At 50.4% G+C, this 21,555-nt stretch overlaps 2 protein-coding genes across 2 annotated transcripts; both read right to left on the bottom strand.

Moving 5' to 3' along the window:
* Positions 1-1,198: 1,198 nt before the first annotated feature.
* On the bottom strand, positions 1,199-3,857 carry LOC136546750 (protein argonaute 1C-like). Its single transcript, XM_066538724.1, has 7 exons — positions 3,159-3,857; positions 2,918-3,079; positions 2,726-2,829; positions 2,292-2,401; positions 2,103-2,209; positions 1,926-1,979; positions 1,199-1,736 (listed from the first exon to the last, which is right to left on the bottom strand). The coding sequence occupies exons 1-7, from the start codon at positions 3,305-3,307 to the stop codon at positions 1,724-1,726; spliced, it is 699 nt and encodes a 232-aa protein (XP_066394821.1). The 5' UTR covers positions 3,308-3,857; the 3' UTR covers positions 1,199-1,723.
* Positions 3,858-7,830: 3,973 nt separating this feature from the next.
* On the bottom strand, positions 7,831-20,963 carry LOC136544329 (protein argonaute PNH1-like). The gene is made up of 23 exons (XM_066536528.1): positions 20,849-20,963; positions 18,868-18,974; positions 18,563-18,810; positions 17,502-18,420; positions 17,318-17,396; positions 17,119-17,221; positions 16,860-16,995; positions 16,647-16,763; positions 16,448-16,555; positions 16,281-16,352; positions 15,885-15,957; positions 9,946-10,013; positions 9,698-9,854; positions 9,499-9,620; positions 9,292-9,426; positions 9,114-9,217; positions 8,960-9,022; positions 8,818-8,881; positions 8,618-8,741; positions 8,462-8,535; positions 8,286-8,380; positions 8,184-8,206; positions 7,831-8,015 (listed from the first exon to the last, which is right to left on the bottom strand). The coding sequence occupies exons 1-23, from the start codon at positions 20,961-20,963 to the stop codon at positions 7,831-7,833; spliced, it is 3,291 nt and encodes a 1,096-aa protein (XP_066392625.1).
* Positions 20,964-21,555: the final 592 nt, after the last annotated feature.

Raw genomic sequence — 21,555 nt, 5'->3', positions numbered from 1 at the left:
TCGACTCACCTACGCCACCGGAGCCCAGTGCCGGAGAAGAGGCTAGGGGCAGGGAGCCAGCCAAGAGCCCAAGACCGAACTAGAGGAGAGAGACACCGGTTAGAACGACGGCGAGCGGCAGCGGAATGACTGACAGGCAGAAGCCACTCACATGGTAGTATGGTACACCAGAGGAGGAGAGGAGGGAAAGGAGGGAGGAGAAGGAGAAGAGGGAAAGGAGGGAGGGAGGCGAGGTGCAGGACCGACGGCGAGGTCACCGGAGTAGGACCGGCGAGCACCAGGCGAACGGCGGCGACAGATCGAGGACGAGGCGTCGAGGCACCAGACGCGAGGCGAGAGCGGAGAGCGGTCAGCGACTCAGCGGCGAGGCGATTTGGAATGTGAAGCTAGGGTTAGGGTTAGGGGCGTATGGTACACCGGAGGAGGAGAGGAGGGAAAGGAGGGAGGAGAAGGAGAAAAGGGAAAGGAGGGAGGGAGGCGAGGTGCAGGACCGGCGGCGAGGTCACCGGAGCAGGGCCGACAAGCACCAGGCGAACGGCGGTGACAAATTGAGGATGAGGCGTCGAGGCACCAGACGCGAGGCGAGAGCGGAGAGCGATCAGCGACTCAGCGGCGAGGCGTTTGGAATGTGAAGCTAGGGTTAGGGTTAGGGGCAGCGGCGCCTGCATTTTATATCAAGAGGGGGACTGGGGAAGCCGGGAGAGGGGGCTTGTTGGGCTGGCCAGCCAATGGGCCATGGGGGCACCGGGCCGCCTCTTTGGACTGGGCCGTGCCCGTGCCGTGCCACGGGCCAGGGTGGTGGCCCAAGCCCGTCCTGGTCGCTCGGGCCAGGCCGGCCTGGGCCCGGTGGCCACCGTGTTGTGCCGTTCTCGGGCCGGGCCGTGAGCCCGCAGGCCGGGCCAAAACTTCTCGGTGCTCCCTTGGTGGTCAGATCTTGCTACGTCTCGTCGGTGTGCTATCAAGCTGCTCCATGCTGTTCGGATTAGAGTGCTGATTTTGGGCAGCACGTCTGGGGTCTTGATACGCACATGTCAGACGACGTCGGCAAGCTTTTAGACTTCTTTTTCTTTGACCCTACTACAAGATTCATTCTTCATCTTCCAGCAGGCTCGGGGACTAAGTGGGCACACTTCACCTTGCGGTGAATGTGCTTGTTCTCATCTCGAGGCTATGCCCGGGGACTGGTTGCCTGCTCGGCTGGTCTTCTACTTTTTGACCCTGGCACCACGTGACTACGTCACCTACTGTCAGGCTCGGGGACTAGCTGTGAGGGTATGGTTCCCGGTATCCACAAGACAAGACATGGGCCGCACCATCAGAGGTGGCCCAGCTCACAAGATCAAGGCGTGCACCGTAAGCTATTGTATAGTACCAAATAGGATATTTTTCTTGTAACCCTGCCCCTCCAGACTATATAAGGAGAGGCAGGGGTCCCCTAGTGGACACGATCCATATATCTCAATGCAATACATCAGAACACAGGATGTAGGTATTACGTCATACTGACGGCCAAACCTATCTAAATTTTGTGTCTTAGTGCTTGTATTACCATCTCGTTTCTGATCTCGCTCACCTCTACGACAACTCTACCATCGTGGGATACCCCTCGGTGGACTGCCGAGCATCTTTTGTCGACACTCCGGTTCAGGCTGGATGGAGGCTGACTTCCTTAGAGTAGAAACCTGACTGTCTTCCACCTTTTTCTGGTAACACTGCCTAGGAACTATCTTGCAAACCTAAAATTTAAATTGACATTCAGAAATAGCAGCAGAATCTATGGACAAGTAAGGAATATAAAAGCATAATATATCATGTTGAAGTTGAGAAGTCCATAATTACCAACCTCTATAGGAAGATAAATTGGCTTCTGCTCACTACCAACATCGATGCATGGGAGAGATTTGTATTTCAGGTCCAGGTTGTACCTTTCTCTGAAGTGATCAATGACAGTCTTTGTAGCTCCACTCGTTGATTCAAAACTGATATTTTAAGGATCCAAGAAACATTTGATTAGAAGTGCTGATTGCAGAATTTGATGGCACCATATAATTCGGAAATAGAGAGTCTAAGTTGAACATAAATGCAAAGTAGAGCAATCCTACCTCAAATCATTAGTAGGCTTCACTGACAAGCTAGTAATTCTGTACCTACGGCGTTTATTACCTCTGTGTGTGACTTCAATCTTCACACCCCTGAGGGCCTTCAAGAGCTGAATTCAGAAAACAGCATCATACATCTGAAGTTCTTTTGCACATTGCATTTTGTATCAGGGCAGGAGAAAGCGTGGATACCTTATCATACTCAGGTTCAGTCAAGTTCCTATCCACGATATCTATCTTTAGGGTCTTCTGAACGAAGTCAATCAGCAGCAGGGGTTGAACGAAAACTGATGAGGACACGTCTACAATGGAAAAATTACAGCACATTACAAATTTAGCAAAGACACAAGCTCTAAACTACAATATTACTAGTAGTCTAGTAGTCATGTACAAGTGCAACCCAAAGGTTTTCTTTAAAGCAATCACATGAAAGAACAGCGTCCAAATGATCTGAAATAGATATTATTTCCATTCCACCGACCACATAAATGAATTTACACAAGTACATATTTTATCCAAATTTCCCCTATCTGGCTAGTTCTGCTATCCAAACATCCTATGCCATACTGTACATAACTGAAAAGGAAAACGGAAAACCCACGTTCAGTATTGAACTGATATCTGACCTGCAATCAGAGACAAGCCGTCCTGTGTTGACCTGATGCTCTGATAGAGCCCCTTCCATGCCTCAACACCCAGTGTATGACCATTGGTGCCAATCGGGACGCGTCTGTTCACAGCCCAGACGAAGAACATTTATCATCCAAAATCATAAACACAGTGAGATACTCAGAGACGGTGAATGTTTCGTCAATTACTCTATGTCCCGTTCGTTGAGGAGGACGTCACCCAGCACGGTCTCGAGGACCTGCAGCGCCTGCGCGGGGATGTCAGTGGGGTAGCCCGCCAACAGCATCCTCAGCTGCAGCAGGCTGACCGCTGTCGCATGATTGATCACCACCTTGTACTTCCTGTCCATCCTGCACAATTCGTCGAGCAATTGTATCGCATATTCGCATCTCCGCGGCGGCCAACAAGGGAGAAGCAGAGTTTACATACCTTTTGTCGCCGCCTGCAGAGAGGGTGACCTCGAACTCCTTGGTGCCGAACGGCAGCGCGCCCGCGGTGAAGAGCGAGTCACGGCCGTCGTACGCCGGGAAGTGGCCGCCGAGCTCCGTGTGCTGGTTCTCGGACACCAACTTCGTCATGACCTCCCTGTACGCGCCCTTGGTCGTCGGCTCCGGCGAAATGGTCACCTACAACGAAACGAACCACCACAAACACGGGAACCCACGGCAATGGCGCTAGGTCAGATCAGATCAAAGCCAACAACGAACGAAGAGTGGGCACTTACGCTGTACTGGTGCAGGGACTTCAGGTCCTCGTCGACGAGGCGGCCGAGGAAGCGGTTGGCCCTGACGACGCACGGCGTCCCCGCGGCGGGAACACGGGCTTGGCGCGGCGGACGTGGATGCCGAGCACCTCGAACTCCTTCCACAGCAGCGCGGCGGGCTCCTCCGCAAGGGGTGGCCCGGCTTGGCGCGGATCGGCGGGCTGGCTCTGGCCGACGCGCGAGTGGTCGTCGTAGCCGTGCCCGTTGCGGTTCCCAGCCTCAGCGCCGCTTGGGTTCGCCTCGTCTCGCCTGCTGCCGCGGAGCCCCGCGCCTGATCGACCCGCGGGTTGGCTTGTTGGCCGCCGCGGCGCCCTCTGCTACGGTGAATCCTCGCCATGGGCGCAACTGCAGGAGTTCACACGCAGGACTGCAGGAGTTCTGTTACGTACTTGGAAGAGAAGAAAAAGGAATGTGGAGGAGACAATCAGTTCAGCACGGCGTGAGTGCACCCCCCGGTTTATATAGAGCTAGCGTCCCATGGTAACTTTCCCAGAAAAGTAATGTAATTTTTGTTTTTCACTGTAGTACTTTTTTTGAAAATTGATGTGAGTTGCCCTCCTCTGATCCCCAGTAGTATAACCAACGAAACGATGAAAATAGACACGTCAGCAAATTAACTTCCTTCTCCCAACGGAGAGGAGAGGACATGTTACTGCTCGTCCACGCATGAGAGCTTCTCTCACCTCCTCCGAGTCTTTTTGAAAATTATTTGACGCGTAAAAATTACCAGAGGAGATTCAGACACCCAGCGAGCAAATACTCTCTCCGTTTCAAATTATAAGTCGTTTGGACTTTTTTAGTCATCCATTTTATAAGATACATAGCAAAATGGATGACTAAAAAAATCAAAACGACTTATAATTCAGAGTGGATGGAGTATAAGAAATTTGGGCTTTTTGTGATAGTCATATTATGATGATGATAACTTGTTTTCTATCACAGACTGCCTACAGTGATAAAGTGACTATCGTCATAGCTGGGTCACTAACCAGCTTCTATGATGACCATCAAAGGACAATGTCAGTAACAACAGTTCTCCTGTCAGTCTGTCACTAACTTGTGACAGCGCTAAACTTGTCACAACGTATGGTGACATAGCACTTGTCCGTGGCAGATGACGTCGCAAATGACAATGGTGGATGATGTGGCAATTAACATTTGGTCCATATAGCATGGGCTTTTTTCATTATTATTTTTTAAATCAGCCCAATTAATCCAAATATTTTTAGCCCAGCTATAAATTGATGTGTGTTTTTTATCATTGAGGCCCAACATTAATTACAATCCAGGCCCATATCAAATCTGCCTAGACCAGCCCACAAACAAATTAACAAATAATCAAATTCAAATCAACATATACAAATGCAGATATCCAGCAGCATCAAGTACATTACAATATCACAAACATTACGGTTGCACATCAAGTTCAGATCATTACATCCATCAAATATCATCAACACCAAAGTCAATATCATTACAGCCATTAAATATCCACAGTTCTATATTTTACAAGCCGCTGAATCAATACAAATAAGGTTTTACCAATTGCTTGCTGTAGCTTGCATTTGGTTAAGCCCACCATTGCACGAAACCATAAAGTAACCATGTTCCTGTACAGTCCTGGAGGGCATTGCCAACAAAATCAGCAGAAGGAAACACGGGAACATACACAACAAATAGCTATAATACTGGTCTGCATTGAGTACTTGAATAGGCAAGCTCGTGTGTGCCGTGTGTAAGGCTGGGCAAAAATAACCGACAAACGAAAACCGAACCAAAAGAACCGGAACCGAAACCGAAAGAACCGGAACCAAAAATTCCGGTTAGCTGTTCGGTTCTCAGTTCTTAAGAAACGAATTAACTGATCAAATTTCAGTTCCTGTGCTCGGTTAACCGAAATTCACAAATAAGCCCAATAAACCTTACAACCTAGGCCTAATAACAACTTAACCCTAGATATAAAAGGTGGATGACACCCCCTCACAGCCTCACACCCTCACATTTTTTAAAATCTCGGCATTGTGCTTTTTTAAAAATCTTTTTTCCTATTTTTTCTATTCTTTTTTTTTGCTGCTTGTGTAAATCCTCGATCAGTTCGGTCGGAACTGGAACCGAACCGAACTAACCGAAACCGATTTTGCTCGGTTCCAAGATTTGCGAAGAACCGATCGGTTCCTATTTGTAGAGAACCGAATTTGTGTCATAAACCGAAGAACCGAAACGATCGGTTTCAGTTAACCGAACGCCCAGGGCTAGCCGTGTGCGTGCGGTGTTGTGGGCTTAGATGGGCCACTCGACTGGCTGTTGTGAGCAATCCGTGCAGCCTGCTAGGTGAGTTTTGCAAGGTTTTAGTTCACCGCATCATTTACGCAAAGTCTAGCATGCGTCTGGTCATGCTAGGTGCCGAGCGTGTGACCACGCGGGCCATGAGCCCATGAACCAGCCGCCGGCGTCGGAGACGAGAGTTTGTCAGGGTTAGGGTTCTAGCATTAGGGAATGGCATCTCTGCCGGCTATAGGAGGTTTTGGGGATGGCGGTCGTGACACGACGATGGAGGCGTGCGAGACGGCGGCGGTAGACAGTGGTTGGGAGGGGCTGGTGGGGGTGTCGCGGCGGAGCTCACCAGCGCCCTGTGATTAGGGGAGGAGACCGAGGGGCGGGGGAGGGGGGTAGGTGGCGCAATAAGGCAGCGGGAGCCGCCGGCCGCCACTGGCAGGGGTCGGGGCAAGGATGACGCCAACGAGGGCATCGGGGGCGAAGTTCACCGACTGCTGTCTTGTGGTTAGGGGAGGGCGGGGTCGAGGAGGTAGTGGCGGGAAGGTGGGTCGGGCGACGAGGCCGAGGCGGCGGGAGCAGCCTGGGCACCGGTGGTGGATGCGCAAGGGAGGGGACGACGGATGAGGGGCGCGTGCGGTGGAACAGAGGCCGCGAGGGAGGGGGCATCGCGGCGGAGAAGACGGGTCGACCCGTCGCGCGATAACTTCGCTCATCCTTTAGTGAGGCGTATTCCCTTCGTCTCTAAATATATGTTGTTGGAGGATTATTGGACTCATGAATCAATGCAAATAGCAAAAGAACTAATTGCCCCTACATATCAATGATTTATCTTTTGCGTATTTGGATGGATATGCCATTAATACTATATTTTTACGTGAAGACTCACGCGTGCCACACGCACCACCGATTTTTTACATTAAATAAATCACTGTCCACGTCCACTTTTTCACATTTACGCTTGCAGTGGCAGTATTTTGGTCTTGAATAAATCAAAGAGGACACAAAAACATGCATTTGACTTGGCGGCAAACACCACTTGACGCCAAAAAAAAAAACTAGCTCCATTTTTACACAGACGAAGCAAACTAAAATTTGAAACTAGCGCCATTTCTCTAACACTTGTGGCTATAAAAGCACCGGAGAGCCATGGCGGTGTCGCGCGGAGTAGGAGCCCTAGCTCCTGTAGCCCGACGCAAGAGATCTCGGAGAAGGGGAGTCGACAGAGGGTGGGCGAGATGACGAGGTTGCGAATGGGGCCGCGGGGATAGCCGGCGAGATTGAGGATGAGGCTAGGTTTTTTTTCTACAAAAAAAGGCTAGGATTGTGCGTGGTGATGTAAGGCCGCGAGGAGGGGAAGGAGGGGAAGGGATAAGGCTTCCCGCTCGACAGTGCAACAGGCACGTGGTGCAGTACAGCTAGAGGTGGAAGCCACAATAATATGGAACAACAGTTATTTCGGGACATCTTATAATAGATATTCAGCGACTGAAGAAGTTAGCATGAGGCTAATTATAGTCAATTGCTAAGGATGAATCGTCTTTTTTTACCAAATTATAGGTCACTTTAGATTTGACTTATCTTAAACTTCTAATTTTGACTATTTTTTTTAAAAACATATGGCAATATCTAGGTGTTCAAATAATTATGTTATCAGGATATATATTTCATGAAAAAAATAATGAGACAGAAGACAAACTATATTGGTGGATTACCCCTAGCCGTCAAAAAAGTGATGAATAAAATTCATGCAACTACTTCCAGGGAAACCTTAATAGGACTGCAAGCTAAACTAGTACATGCATGCCGAATACACGACTGTCATTCTGAATAACTGGATATAGTATTAAACTTGAGCAAAGACTTCGATTGTTTATAAAATAAAATGCAAACCACAAACTAACACAAAGCAGTCACTGCAATTATAGCAGTACTTTAAGGAACAGCGAACAGAGAAATGCATCCAGTGCAGACATTATTATCCAAGTCGCCTTCAGAGCACAGTCAAGGAACTTGAGACTTCAGTAGCAAAGCCTTGTTCAGGAGGTTTTCAGTGGTCAAGGACTAGCAGTAGAACATGAGCCTTTTCAGTTCACCCTTGATCTCCGGAAGTGGATTCGGACCAGCAGCAGCAGCAGCGGGAGCAGATGAACCAAAAGAGCCGACACTTGTCGCCACATCGGAGGAGCCTTGGTTGACGTAGAAGCGGGCACGGAACGCTAGCTTGTGGGCGTAGTATGCAGGAGGAGCTGTGAATCCAAAAGAAGGTTAGTTTTCCCCTTTTTCCATTCATTAATTAATTTATGTTATTTATGTTGAACAGAACTCAGCCGTTTTATTAAATTAAATACAAAAATCCATAACAATGTTTTGCACTGGAAAATACATAACTAAAGTTCTCAATGACACGAGAGCACGTACCGATTGACAGCTTGAATACCTGAAAGAAAATACAAGACAGACCCGTCAGACAAACGAGTTGAGCAAAAAAACAAGATGGCAGGGAAGGGCATGCTTACAAGTAGCATAAGTTATATGTGAGAGACTGCAGAGCATCTGCAGTGAACTTATTGTCATCTCGCAGCACATGGTAATGCGTAGGACGGCTTGTTCCCTGCAATTTCACAAACAGCTAATCTTCAGATGCATTTGAAAAAAAAATGTCTAAATTAGTTGCAACATGCTACACACGTACCTTGATACCAGCATGGCTGCACAGGAAGAAATCAAATTCTGTTGGGTGGCAGATATTCTTATCAACTACAGTGCCTGCAAATTCCAGAAACATTTGAGCAAAATCATTGTTAAAAAACACACTAAAAACAGCAGCAAACACGCCTGCACTCCTAACCAGGTAGAATATTTCCACTCCTGTCTATCCATTGGCGATCATTTGGGAAGAGCCTTGTGTGGTGCCTCTTCTGCACCACTATGAAGGTTATCTTTGGCTTCTCATTGTAACGAGCTTTCCATGCCTGAAGGGTAGGTATTAAGTATGAATGTTGTAACTGAGGGAACACTTGACGTGCCATTCTCTCAATTTGTTTTTACCTTCTCTATCTCTGGGATTTCTTGTTCCAGCACTTGTTTGAATTGGCCCTCACTTACGCCATCCCTAACGGTGAAAGAGGGGGTGGGTTTGTCAATTACCATGGCATCAGTCAGAAAAGCAACAAGATACTAAGTTACTAACCTGTAGAAGATCAGCTGCTTAGGTCTCTGCTTAGACCGTTCCTCAAATGCAAGTAGGAGTTCCCTGCAAATATTTTGTAAATTAAGGAACTCTCAATCGAGTGTAAACTCTCAATGGGGTGTCATTTAAATTTCAGAGATCACGATGGTGGTACTTGACAATGTCTTCCAGGCCATCGATGAGCTCTTTACGGTGACCTTGTGCACGGGCAATACCATTATAGTTAGCCACCTTGGGCCAGTCTTGGGAGGCAACAACCTACATGGAACCAGGCAGAATGTGTTATTGTAATGAGATGATACTATCCCTATTGTAAACAGAAAAGAGCTTACAGAAGCAATGGAAGGGGCAGTATCATCTAGAGCAGCAGGGTGAGTGACATCGGCACCAAATATAATTGTTGGTTCAATCGAAACAACCGGTAAGCTTTCTTTGGGATTAGCAAATTCTAAGTTCCTTCCTCCAAACTGCGGAGAGAGTGAATATATTAGTATCATGTTGCTCAACAAATTTTGTGAAGAGATCTAGTTGAGATTAACCTTGGCATTGATCTTAATAGCAACATTAGCAAAGTACGGAGGACCTGCACTTCTAACATTTTTATCCAGGCAACACTGCGACATGATACCAATCTCTGTCTCGCAGATCCTTTTGAAATTACCTGTTGTTCAGAGTAGTCAGGAATGACATATATGTGATAATCAGGGAAGAAGGAAAGTTTGCTGCAAGAAATATTACCATATAAGTTGCCGTTTTTCTCTGGCAGTATAGCAAGCAAAAGATCTATCTTTTGCACTCTTAGCTTGTTCTCAGCATCCTGACACAGCCTATGAAGATCATTTTCAACTTGTTCAGGACGAACAAGGTATATTGGAAGTCTCAAGTTATCCATGTCCTGAAACCAGAGTGAAATGGTAAACTGGGAGTCATGCAAGAATGTTCTTTGATGATAAGGCAATCAAAGGCATAACGTAAATGTATATTACCACTCCAGTAGTACAAGACCATTTAACCAGATCAGAGCAGAATTTGATGGGATAAGTCTCTATGTTGGCTGGTCTTTGTGGAGCTACAGCATATGGTCCTTGTGGTTGCATGGTGGTCTTGCTGCCCATCAAGGACAACATCCTTGACTGGCTAAGACAGCATCTTAGCATCAAGGACAGCATCATTGACTAACTAGGACAACATCTTAACATCAAAGACAATATCCTTGACTAGCTAGGACAGCATCTTAGCATCTAGGACAGCATCTGTTTTAAGACAGCAATGTTAGCATCTAGCATCTTGGCATATGCTTGGCTGGCTAGTAGCCTATAAAAATGTATCCCCAACCCCTTAGGTTGGTATGGTATTTTGTGAGAAATAAACCAGAAAATTGCCCCAACTCCTAGTGTCATTCTCTCCCGATGAGAGTAAGAATTTTGCTACTACCAAGAGTAAGAATTCAACGACTAACAAGTGGTATCAGAGCCGTACTATCATATAGCCTGAGCATCTCCTACTCATCTCTTTTTCCAGCCGCGCAACAGCCCCAGCTGGGAGCAGCAGCAGCTCCGGCCGCTCCTGCTCACTCCTCTCCCTCTGTGCTTCGTCTGAAGCAGCCCTCTCCCTACGCAGCAGCCCCCCGGTAGCGCGTCATGTCTGCAGGGCAGTCTCAGCGCTCGGTCGCCTCGAGCACGTGGCGTCGGCAGGAGGCCGAACTTACCGCGGCAGAGGAACGCGAGCGAGCGGCGGTAGAGACCGCTACGACGGCGGCAAGGGCGTCGAGGCTGGCAGCGGTGGAGCTGACAGTAGCCAGAGCGGAGGCGGATACAGCGCGTGCGGCGGTAGCAGAGGTCGAGGCTCTGCGCGGCAGCATCAGCAGCTCCATTTCTGCTGATGACAGCGCCGACGCGGACCTCGAGCTGCTGGGAAGGGAGGCAGCACGAGCGCGGGCGGCGTAGTGGGCAGCTGCGTACGCCCACGAGCGCGGCGGTAGCCTAGACAGGCGCAGACGCATCGGCGGTGCTCCTGGAGGAGGCGCGCAAGGGCGGTGGCGCTCCTGGAGGAGGCGCGCATGGCAACGGTGGTGGACGGGTCGATGGAGAGCGCGGCCTTCACATGCAGCGTGGCTCTCTATCCCCGAATCGGTACCGTGGTTACCACAGACTCTAGGCTGTTGTCAGGGACGTCGGCCCCGGCGATGGATGGCCTACCCTCACTAAGACCAACTACGTCGAGTGGGCTGTGGTGATGAGGGTAAAGCTCCAGGTGCGGCACATATGAGAGGCAGTCCGGTACGGCGACGTCGACTACGACCAGGATCAACGGGCGCTGGATGCCCTCATCGCTATAGTCCCATCCGAGATACAGTTCTCGCTTACCAACAAGCGGACTGCCAAGGAGGCTTGGGACGTCATCGCTGCGGCACGCATCTGCAGCGACCGTGCCCGCAAGTCCACACTACAGGCACTTCGCAAGGAGTGGGAGAATCTGGCCTTCAAACCAGGTGAGGACGTTGATGACTTTGCTCTTCGTCTCAACACTCTGTTGCAGAAGATGGTGCAGTTCGGCGATGACACCTATGGTGAGGAGAGAGCTATCGAAAAGCTCTTCCGCTGCGTCCTCGAGAAGTACAAGCAGATGGCTCGCTCGATCGAGTCCCTGCTGGATCTCTCCACGATGTCGATCGAGGAGGTGATAGGTCGCCTCAAGGTCATCGACAGCGATGAGCCACAGTCTCTCTCGGGGCCCATCACCACTGGCGGGGAGCTCCTTCTCACTCAGGAGCAGTGGGCTGCCTAACAAGGTGACCGGAAGAAGGGGGAGCCTTCTTCCGCGATAGGCGGCCGCAAGCGTGGCAAGTCACGCAAGGTGCACAGAGACGCCCAGGCCGGGGCACGAGGACGTGCCGAGGGTGATGCCCGCGGAGGCACCAAGGGCGGCGCCACTGGCAAGACAAGCCGGCACAAGACAACACCTGCCACAACTGCAGCCAGCTTGGCCATTGGGCCATGGACTATCGACAGCCACGACGCGGCCAGGCCCACGTCACACAGGCGGAGGAGGAGGAGCCGGCTCTGTTCATGGCACATGCAAGCATCGAGCTACCTCCAGCGGCACCGCCGTAGCGGCTCTCCTCCACCTTGACGAGCTAAAAGCACACGCCCTCCTCGGCGACGGCTCCGACAATGACAAGACTGACGGGTGGTGCCTCGACACCGGCGCCACCCATCACATGACCGGTCGACGGGAATTCTTCACTGAGCTTGACTCTAGCGTCCGAGGCTCTGTCAAGTTTGGGGATGCCTCCGGCATGAAGATCAAGGGTGTCGGCTCTGTCATCTTCACCGTCGTGTCTAGTGAGCATAGGCTGCTCACCAAAGTCTACTACATCCCCGCATTGAGAAACTCCATCATCAGCTTAGGACAGCTGGATGAGAATGGTTCGCGCGTGGTGGTTGAGGATGGAGTCATAAGGATTTGGGATCACCGTCGCTGCCTTTTTGCCAAAGTATCTAGAAGCGCAAATCGACTCTACGTCCTTAACGTGCAGGTGGCACAACCCCTCTGTCTCGCTGCTCGTTGGGATGACGAGGCATGGCAGTGGCACAAGCGCTTCGGGCACCTTCACTTCGAGGCCCTGAAGCGGCTCAGTGCCATGGAGATGGTGCGAGGCCTACCGTGCCTCGACCATGTGGAGCAGCTCTGCGATGTCTGTGTGTTGATGAAGCAGAGGTGACTCCCCTTTCCCCAACGGGTGAGCTTTCAAGCCAAGGAGAGGCTCGAGCTTACACACGGGGACTTGTGTGGCCCGGTGACACCAGCCACACCGAGAAGATGACGCTACTTCCTGCTGCTCGTCGACAACCTCTCCCGCTACATGTGGGTGATGGTCCTCGGCAGCAAGGGAGAGGCTACGGATGCCATCAGGCGCTCACAGGCTGCTATGGAGGTGGAGTATGGCCGCAAGCTACGCGTGCTGCGCACCGACAATGGCGGCGAATTCACGGCAGCTGAATTCACGTCGTACTGCGCTGATGAGGGCATTTAGTGCCACTACTCTACGCCGTACAGCCCGTAGCAGACCAGCGTCGTCGAGCGACGCAACCGGATGGTTGTGGGGATGGCTCGGGCCCTTCTCAAGCAGAGGGGGATGCCGGCTGTCTTCTGGGGAGAGGCGGTGGTGTCGGCCATCTACATCCTCAACCGCTCGCCTACCAAGGCACTCGACGGCAGGACATCGTACGAGGCTTGGCATGGGCGCAAGCTGGCGGTCTCCCACTTGCAGGTCTTTGGCTGCCTCATGTTCGCCAAGGAGCTTGGCCACATCAGCAAGCTCGACGACAGGAGCACTCTGGGAGTGTTCATCGGCTACACGGAGGGTTCGAAGGCCTACCGCATCCTTGACCCGAAGACACAGCGTGTGCGCACGGCGCGCGACGTTGTGTTTGACGAAGGGCGAGGATGGGCGTGGGACAAGGTGGTGGACAACGGCTCAGCTCTGACGTACAACGACTTCACTATCGAGTATGTCCACTTTGAGGGAGCTGGGGGAGTAGGCAACTCTTCTTCGATGAGTGCGTCTACCCTAGTCCCCGAGCCTCCATCGACCTCAGCACCTGCTACTCTGACAGCACCACGCTCTCTAGCTAGGACCTCGGCTGCGATGAGTTCTTCGCCGGCTCCACCACAGTCGGCACCGCCACGCACTCCAGCACCAACAAACACATCTCCGGGCATGTCTACTCCAACCACCAGCTCGTGTCGAGCATAGCCCGGTTGAGCTCGCTACTCCGCTCTCTCACGACGAGGAGCACATCGACGCGTACCACGATGGCAAGCCATTGTGGTATCGTACGATGGAGAACCTTCTCGGCGACCAGCCGGTGCTAGGACTGGTGCCTCATGACCTAGAGGCGCAGTTGCACCTTGCGTGTGACGACAGCGAGCCTCGGTCGTTTTCAGAGGCTGAGAGACACGTGGCATGGCGCGCCGCGATGTAATTGGAGATGGATGCGGTTGAGAAGAATCCACCTAGGAGCTTGCTGACCTTCCTCGGGGCCATAGCGCGATCAATCTTAAGTGGGTGTACAAGCTGAAGAGGGATGAAGCCGGCGCCATCATCAAGCACAAGGCTCGCTTGGTGGCATAAGGTTTCATGCAGCAGGAGGGGGTCGACTTCGACGACGCCTTTGCTCCCATGGCACGGATGGAGTCCATGCGACTCCTTGCGCTAGCTACCCAGAAGGGCTGGTGTGTTCATCACATGGACGTCAAGTCGGCGTTCCTTAACGGTGACTTGAAGGAGGAGGTCTACGTGCACCAGCCGTCGGGATTTGTAATCCCCAGCAAGGAGGGCAAGGTGCTCCACCTGCGCAAGGCCCTCTATGGCTTAAGGCAGGCATCGAGGGCGTGGAATGCCAAGTTGGATTCTACGCTAAAGGGGATGGGCTTCGAGCAAAGCCCGCATGAGGCGGCCATCTACCGATGGGGCAGTGGAGGAAATGCTCTATTGGTGGGTGTCTACGTCGATGACTTAGTGATCATCGGCACCAAGGATGCGGAGGTGGTGGAATTCAAGGAAGAGATGAAGGCCACCTTCTAGATGAGTGACCTGGGGCCTCTCTACTTCTACCTAGGAATTGAGGTGCACCAGGATGACTCCGAGATCACGCTTCGACAGACCGCCTACGCCAAGCACGTCGTTGAGCTAGCTGGGCTTACCGACTGCAACCCAGCTCTCACTCCGATGGAGGAGAGGCTGAAGCTGAGCTGCGACAGCACGACAGAGGAGGTGGACGCTACGCAGTACCGACGTCTTGTGGGGAGCCTTCGCTACCTCGCCCACACACGGCCGGACTTGGCATTCTCTGTCGGCTACGTTAGTCGGTTCATGCAGCGACCGACGATGGAGCACCAGCAGGCTATGAAGAGGATCATCCGCTACATGGCGAGCTCTCGACCATGGCCTCTACTACCCTAGGTGCCCTGGGACGGCACACTTCATCGGGTACAGCGACAGCGACCACGCCGGCGACATTGACACCAGCAAGAGCACGAGCGGGATACTCTTCCTCCTCGGCAAGTGCCTCATTAGCTGGTAGTCAGTCAAGCAACAGGTGGTGCCCCTGTCCAGCTACGAGGCCGAGTACATAGCAGCCTCCATCGCTTTGACTCAGGCGCTCTGGCTCGCTCAAATGCTCAGTGATCTTCTCGGCAGAGACACTAGAGCGGTGGAGCTCAGGATGGACAGCAAGTCCACTCTGGCCCTGGCAAAGAACCTCATTTTCTATGAATGGAGTAAGCACATCCGAGTGAGGTACCACTTTATCTGAGGCTGTTTGGAGGAAGGGAGCATCAAGACAAGCTACATCAACACCAAGGACCAGCTTGCGGACCTGCTTACCAATCCTCTTGGGAGGATTAAGTTTCTTGAGCTCTGCTCCAGGACCGGGATGGTTTAACTTTCCCACAAGACGACATACAAGACTTAGGGGGAGAATGATGGGATAAGTCTCTGTGTTGGCTGGTCTTTGTGGGGCTGCAGCATATGGTTCTTGTGGCTGCATGGTGGTCTTGCTACCCATCAAGGACAGCATCCTTGACTGGCTAGGACAACATCTTAGCATCAAGGACAGCATCCTTGACTGGCTAGGACAACATCTTAGCATCAAGGACAGCATCCTTGACTGGCTAGGACAGCATCTTAGCATCTAGGACAGCATCTGTTTTAGGGCAGCAATGTTAGCATCTAGTATCTTGGCATATGATTGGCTGGCTAGCAGCCTGTAAATATGTATCACTAACCCCTCAGGTTGGTATGGCATTTTGTGAGAAATAAACTAGAAAATTGCCCTAACTCCTAGTGTCATCCTCTCTCGATGAGAGTAAGAATTCTGCTACTACAAAGAGTAAGAATTCAGCGACTAACGGAATTTACCAACATCTCTGGGCAATTCATAACAAAAGTTAACGCAGGCCCAGTTGCCCACCCTTGCACCATGTACTACTTGCTGCACATAACAAAATAGAATGTAAAGACAATGAAAAAATTTAGTAACATATATTTACCCTCACAAATTCCATTATTCCAGTGCAAGAAATAGGACCACTTGAGTGGACATGTAGCTAGCCTATTGGGGTAATGACAGAAGAGACCCCTAGTATAGAGAGAACAAAACTCAAGCAACCAGTCAAGCTTCATCAATAAATCATGATATTTAGCACAGAAAGGATTTACTTGTCCATAGACAAAACTATGTTCACCGCACATTGAATTGGACAAGGTTTTCAAAATGCTACAATGTCAATGGTTGTTCAACTGCTCATGACGTACCTTTTTAATCATGTTCCACTGCCCATCCTTTGGACAACACAAACTTTCAGATCCAGTGCCACGGTACTTCAGCTACAGAAACAAAAATAGAACATGGTTATAATAAAAAAATGCATCACATTTGCAAAAACAAAACAAAACTGCATGACACATGGAAGAAGGATTACAGTGGGAGCTGGTAGAACTCTAGCCTGAACTGAAGTAGGACGATAGTCAACCTCCATGCCAAATTCACTTGCACGCTCAGTTCTATTGTAGTCATTGTGCTCAACAACCTAAGCAAAAGAGATTTAGAAAACTTTAAGTTTGTTTACCCACAGTATAAATTAGATAAAACAGAATAAAAAATGCAGAAATAGCAAGAACCTGACGAATGTTGTTCTCACGGTTAGATGGGCGCTGGCAGGTTGAGTCCATTAGTTTAGAGACTTGTTGGCTATCCAACTTCTTCCAGTATTGATGTCCAGATACTATCTTGCAAACCTGAAATCCAAATGGAAATTGAGAAACAAGAGCAGACAATATAGAAGGGAAAGAGTGCTGAAGCATAGGCCACAGTTCAAGTCCATAGTTAGTAACCTCCATAGGGAGGTAGTTCGGCCTCTGATCACTACCAACTTGGAGGCATGGGAGAAAATCGTAGTGCATTTCCAGCTTGTATGCCTCTCTGAAGTAATCTGCGACAGACTTCTGAACTCCAGCGGACGATTCAAAGCTGTGGATTTGAAGAAAAAGTATCAAACTAAATGCTAACATCGCGAAGTTTGATCCCTGCATTTCTGAACTAGGGAGACAAGGATGTTCTCTTCAACATAGAGGAAAAGGAGTGAGGTCCTACAACTGTAAAGAAGGAGGACTGGTTGTCAGGCTGGCAATCTTGTACTTCTGGCATGCTTCTCCTCGGTGTGTGACTTCAATCCTCACACCCCTGAGGGCTTGAGCTGCAAATTCAGAAGAGCCAAATCCATCTCATGCACAATGCTCTTTGTAGCTTAGAAATGAAAAAAAAAACTACCTTGACAAGATCCATGGAATGCCTTGCAATTTCACTGGCCGTCCATTCACCTCGAATGCAAGAGTTTTAAGGTGCCAATCACACTGCATTGGACTATGGCGCTGCAACCAATCAAAACACAGAATAGCGTCATAGGGGTGCATATCCAGTACTATCATGTCAGCAACCAGAGTATGACCCTAACAATACCATTCCAATTACTTGACCATTCTATCAGCCACGATCCACTCCCCATTTGCAAGTTTTACTTTGCGAGGGGACATCGGCACAGTTGGCAAACCAGCTAGTTGGGTGAACTGGGCACTTACAAAGCTATGAGAACTGCCACTGTCCAATAGAGTAAGCATAAACTTGTTTTTGACCCTGGTTTTCAGCTTAATATTGTTGCTTGTATCAGTGCTGGTCAATGCATTGAGGGACAATTGACAAAATTGTTCCGGTAAAGCATCCTCGATGGCTAGTTGATTGAGAACATCATCACTGAGTTCTCGGTCTAGGTCATTCACCACCAGAGCATTGTTGTGTGGTTTGGTTCGCTTGGAACAGACCTCAATATGTCCTGGTTCAAATTTCTCCCCACAGGTGTAACACAATCCATTAACTTTTCTGTAGTCCCTCAGCTGTCTATCCCTCCATAGAGTACCAGAAACTGGTTGTGTCTTGGTCTCAGTCCTGTGTTGTGGGTTTGGCTTGTGAAGAATAGGAGCCTTCTGGTACTTGTTTTTCCCTCTATCAAGCACATTTTGCTGAATCCTTGCTATAATAGCAGCTCTGTGTATAGTTGTTGGTACCTGAGGCTCAACCACTGCCCTAATGTCATCTTTGAGACCACTAACATAATGGGAGGTGAAGAAAAGATCATCATAATGACAGCTATGCATAGTAATATCAAACTGCAATTGCTCAAACTTAGTAGTATAGTCTTCCACAGTTCCTGTCTGCTTGAGATCAATCAACTCAGTGAGGGCATTTCTATAATCATCAGCTCCAAACTGTTGTTCCATAGCCAAGCAAAAGGTGATCCAAGAGATCTTAGGATGTGTCTGTTTATAGGCCTGGTACCACTTGGCAGCATTGCCCTCTAGATGCATGGTGGTAGAAGACACCCAAAGCCTCTCGGGCACACTATAGATAGAGAAGTAATTGCAGCAATTGTCAATCCAGATTTTGGGATGAAGGCCCTCAAACTTGGGAAAAAAACATTTTAGGCAAAGCATGATGAGGTACCCTTTCTTCCTTGTCTTGCTCCAGTTTGGATCTATGGTACTTGGACTGCTCAGGTTTCTGAAGGTTCTTGTCCTTGGCAAACATGTTCAGGAAGTGCTCCTCTTCATCATCATACACCAAGGACGATGAACCATGACTGGCAGAGCTTTTCTCCTCCTCAAACTGCCGCAGGGTTAGTTGAGCTACTGCCTGGCCATTAGCTCGAACTTGCTGAGCAATAAACTGTTGATCTGCAGAACACTTGTCAACCTTGGCGTTGTTTAACTCAATTTGAGTTTTCATCTCTTGCTGGACAATACCCATATCCGTCATACGATTGAACAAGAGATCGAAATGATCCATCACCTGATCCCACTTAGACTGGTCATCATCAGCGCTCTTCGACATCTGATCCAACAGAATTTGGGTCTGCTTGGATGGTTTAGGATCAGAAGGCTTAGATGGAGTCGTGACTGAAACAGATGGAACAACAGGTTTGGTTCACACCTCCCCTATTGACTGCTCCACACAACAACGAATCACCGCCGCCTGGAAGTGAGGCTCGACTGAGGAATTTTACATGGAAACAAGTGTCCCGCAATCCAAGTCGATGGACACTTCCCCTCCGAACACCACCACACCGCAATTGAACCAGTTGGCTACGGAATTTTACACGAGAACAAGCGTCTCGCAACCCTCACCACTAATTCAAGCGTGCTAGAAGGAAATGGAGTGAGAAGTTGGGGAAAATCTCACAATGGGTTCACGCCACCGAATTAGACTGTTGATGTAGTCCCCCAGTCGAGAATCGTGCCGTAGAGGTTGGAACCACCGACGAACGGGTGGTGATGGCGCTCGCTCGCAGTCGATTGTGGACGAAGAGAAACCCGTTGCAGTGCCACCACATAGTTGGATGGTATGAACTACAACGGATCCAGGGATCTATGGAGGAGGTGGGGCGGGTGGATGGAAGAGTTGTGGATCTCGGATTAGACGAACTCGACGCCGCTGGCTGACCCGATTCAACCAAAGGAGGGATTTACGGGACCTCTCGCCCACACCACCAGGATGCGGGGTGGAGATCAACCCACCGACCGGAATTACGAATCAAAGATCGAAGCCGAGCGGAATCGAGAGCGGAGGCCGAGGATAAACCGTCTCTGATACCACTGTAACACCCGTGGCCGCCGGCGTCAAGCCGTCGACGTGAGCACTACTAATGGCACAGATCAGGGAGAGAGAAACGCCGGCGAGGTAGCCCCTTGCCTTAGCATGTTCGTATTACTTTTCTTCGATGATGTTTCTCTTACAAAGTTATGGCATTTGTATGCCGGTAACACAACGCTGGCCTATGGCCCACACGACAGACTCTGATTACAAAGCAACAATGCAAAATACGCCAAGCTAAAGAGAAGACGTCTTGTGCCCTGCTGTGTCACCTGTGACACCACACGGAGGACTAAGCGCAGCGATGGCGGCGGCAGGTGGAGCGGCGTCGGCGAGTGGGGGCAGCAGGGGAAGAGAGGGGCGGGCGATGGGAGCGTCGAGTGGCGACAGCGCGAGGCCACAAGGCTCTTTCTCTTCCTTGCGAGACCGTTCGAGTGGGCCTGGGATAGGATAAGGCCGAGGGTGGGGTGGGACTTGGTTTCGGGCGTGGCGTACATCCGGGCTCTGTGGACGGGATCCAACGGCCAGGGACGAACGACTATGTATGAACAGTGATCTAGGTGACGAAACCAAATGGGAACTATATTATATTTATTTATTTATTTTTATTATTATTATTTATAGATAGATACAGCGAGTTTTTGGTATCGTTGGCAATCAGGGTGGTACGGTGCGAATGTGACCACGCAGAGTAAACGAGCAGCATTTCCCCCACACAAAAAAATACTCGTACATGCGTGAGTTATATTCGCATCGAATAACATAGTGAACCGACACCCAGTGCCCAGTGCTCTGTACGTTGCTTAAGTACGTCAAATAATGGAATGACCCCCGTGCTGTGTTGCTCAAGTACCTCAGTCCCCAATGACCCGGTGCATCACTCCTACACGGTCCTCTTCCTTCGCCTCTTAACCCCACTTACATAGGTAGCGTTTGGCTGAGAGTTGGTGAAGTGGGATGATCCCATCACTGATTTATGAGACGAGACGGAGACATGATGGTTTTATTTTTGGTTTGGCTGACAAGAGACGGGATAGACCCATTTTTTGTTTGGTGTAGAGACATCAAAAAGTGGGATAAGTTGCTGATTGGTCGAACCCATTTGTCAGTTTTTTTCCTTTTTCTTTTTGCTCTTCTTATCTCTTTGTCTCCGGCTCCTCCGGCCGCGGCAGGCCCGCACCACAGAGCATGAGTGAGCACGAGGCGACGATGGAGTCCTTGGCGCCGCCGCCGCCACCGCCTGCATGTGGCCCCTTGCGCCGCCGCCTCCCATGTGCAGCCTCTAGCACCGCCATTGCCCGCGCGCTCGACCTACCCGTACGCGGCTTGTGCACGTGGCTCACGACTGCTTGCCCAGAGCCCCACGACCCTGCCTGCCCAGAGCGCCGCCGTTGGCCACCTATCTAGAGCCCTACCTCCTCTTCTTCAAGCTTCGTCTCTTCTTCTTCGCGCCGCCAGGGAGGTCACGTCCACGCCGAGGGAGGTCGAGTCCTCGCCACTCGGCTGGATCTCCCCCGCCGCAAGCTGGAGCTAGCTGGTGGGCCAGGAGCTCGCCCACGCGCCAGTAGGCCCAGAGCTCGCCCACGTGCCGCTGGAGCTTGCCTATTCTTCTTCCTTCCCACGTGCACCTCCTCTTCCTCCGTCCCACTTCGCGTGACTCCGTCCCCTCGATTTTCAAGGACAGAGTCATCGGGAATCTAGCTAGAATATTCCCTAGTGGGATCATCTCACCCCTCCCTAACTCTGCTGAACCAAATAGCACTAAAGAGGGATCATCCCCCCGTCCCACCTCCACCTCATCCATCAACCAAACACAAGCTTACTTTCACTCCTAAGAGCAAGTATAATAATTGGCTTATAGCCAAGCAAATGTTGATGTGGAGGAGA

Source organism: Miscanthus floridulus, chromosome 3 (genome assembly GCF_019320115.1).
Source record: "Miscanthus floridulus cultivar M001 chromosome 3, ASM1932011v1, whole genome shotgun sequence".
NCBI classification, from domain to species: Eukaryota; Viridiplantae; Streptophyta; class Magnoliopsida; order Poales; family Poaceae; genus Miscanthus; species Miscanthus floridulus.
The sequence above is the reverse complement of the archived record's forward strand: the minus strand, read 5'-3'. Positions and strand labels throughout refer to the sequence as shown.

Bases quoted from the DNA above. Each gene is read 5' to 3' on its own strand.
- LOC136546750 (XM_066538724.1), bottom strand. From the start codon at position 3,307: ATGACGAAGTTGGTGTCCGAGAACCAGCACACGGAGCTCGGCGGCCAC. The intron at 3,080-3,158 runs GTATGTAAACTC...CGAATTGTGCAG, and splicing joins TCTGCAGGCGGCGACAAAAG to GATGGACAGGAAGTACAAGG. The intron at 2,210-2,291 runs GTATCCACGCTT...TTCTGAATTCAG, and splicing joins CTGAACCTGAGTATGATAAG to CTCTTGAAGGCCCTCAGGGG.
- LOC136544329 (XM_066536528.1), bottom strand. From the start codon at position 20,963: ATGGCGGTGCTAGAGGCTGCACATGGGAGGCGGCGGCGCAAGGGGCCA. The intron at 9,855-9,945 runs GTAATATACATT...CTCTGGTTTCAG, and splicing joins GGTCTTGTACTACTGGAGTG to GACATGGATAACTTGAGACT. The intron at 8,381-8,461 runs GTACGTGTGTAG...GTGAAATTGCAG, and splicing joins GCAGCCATGCTGGTATCAAG to GGAACAAGCCGTCCTACGCA.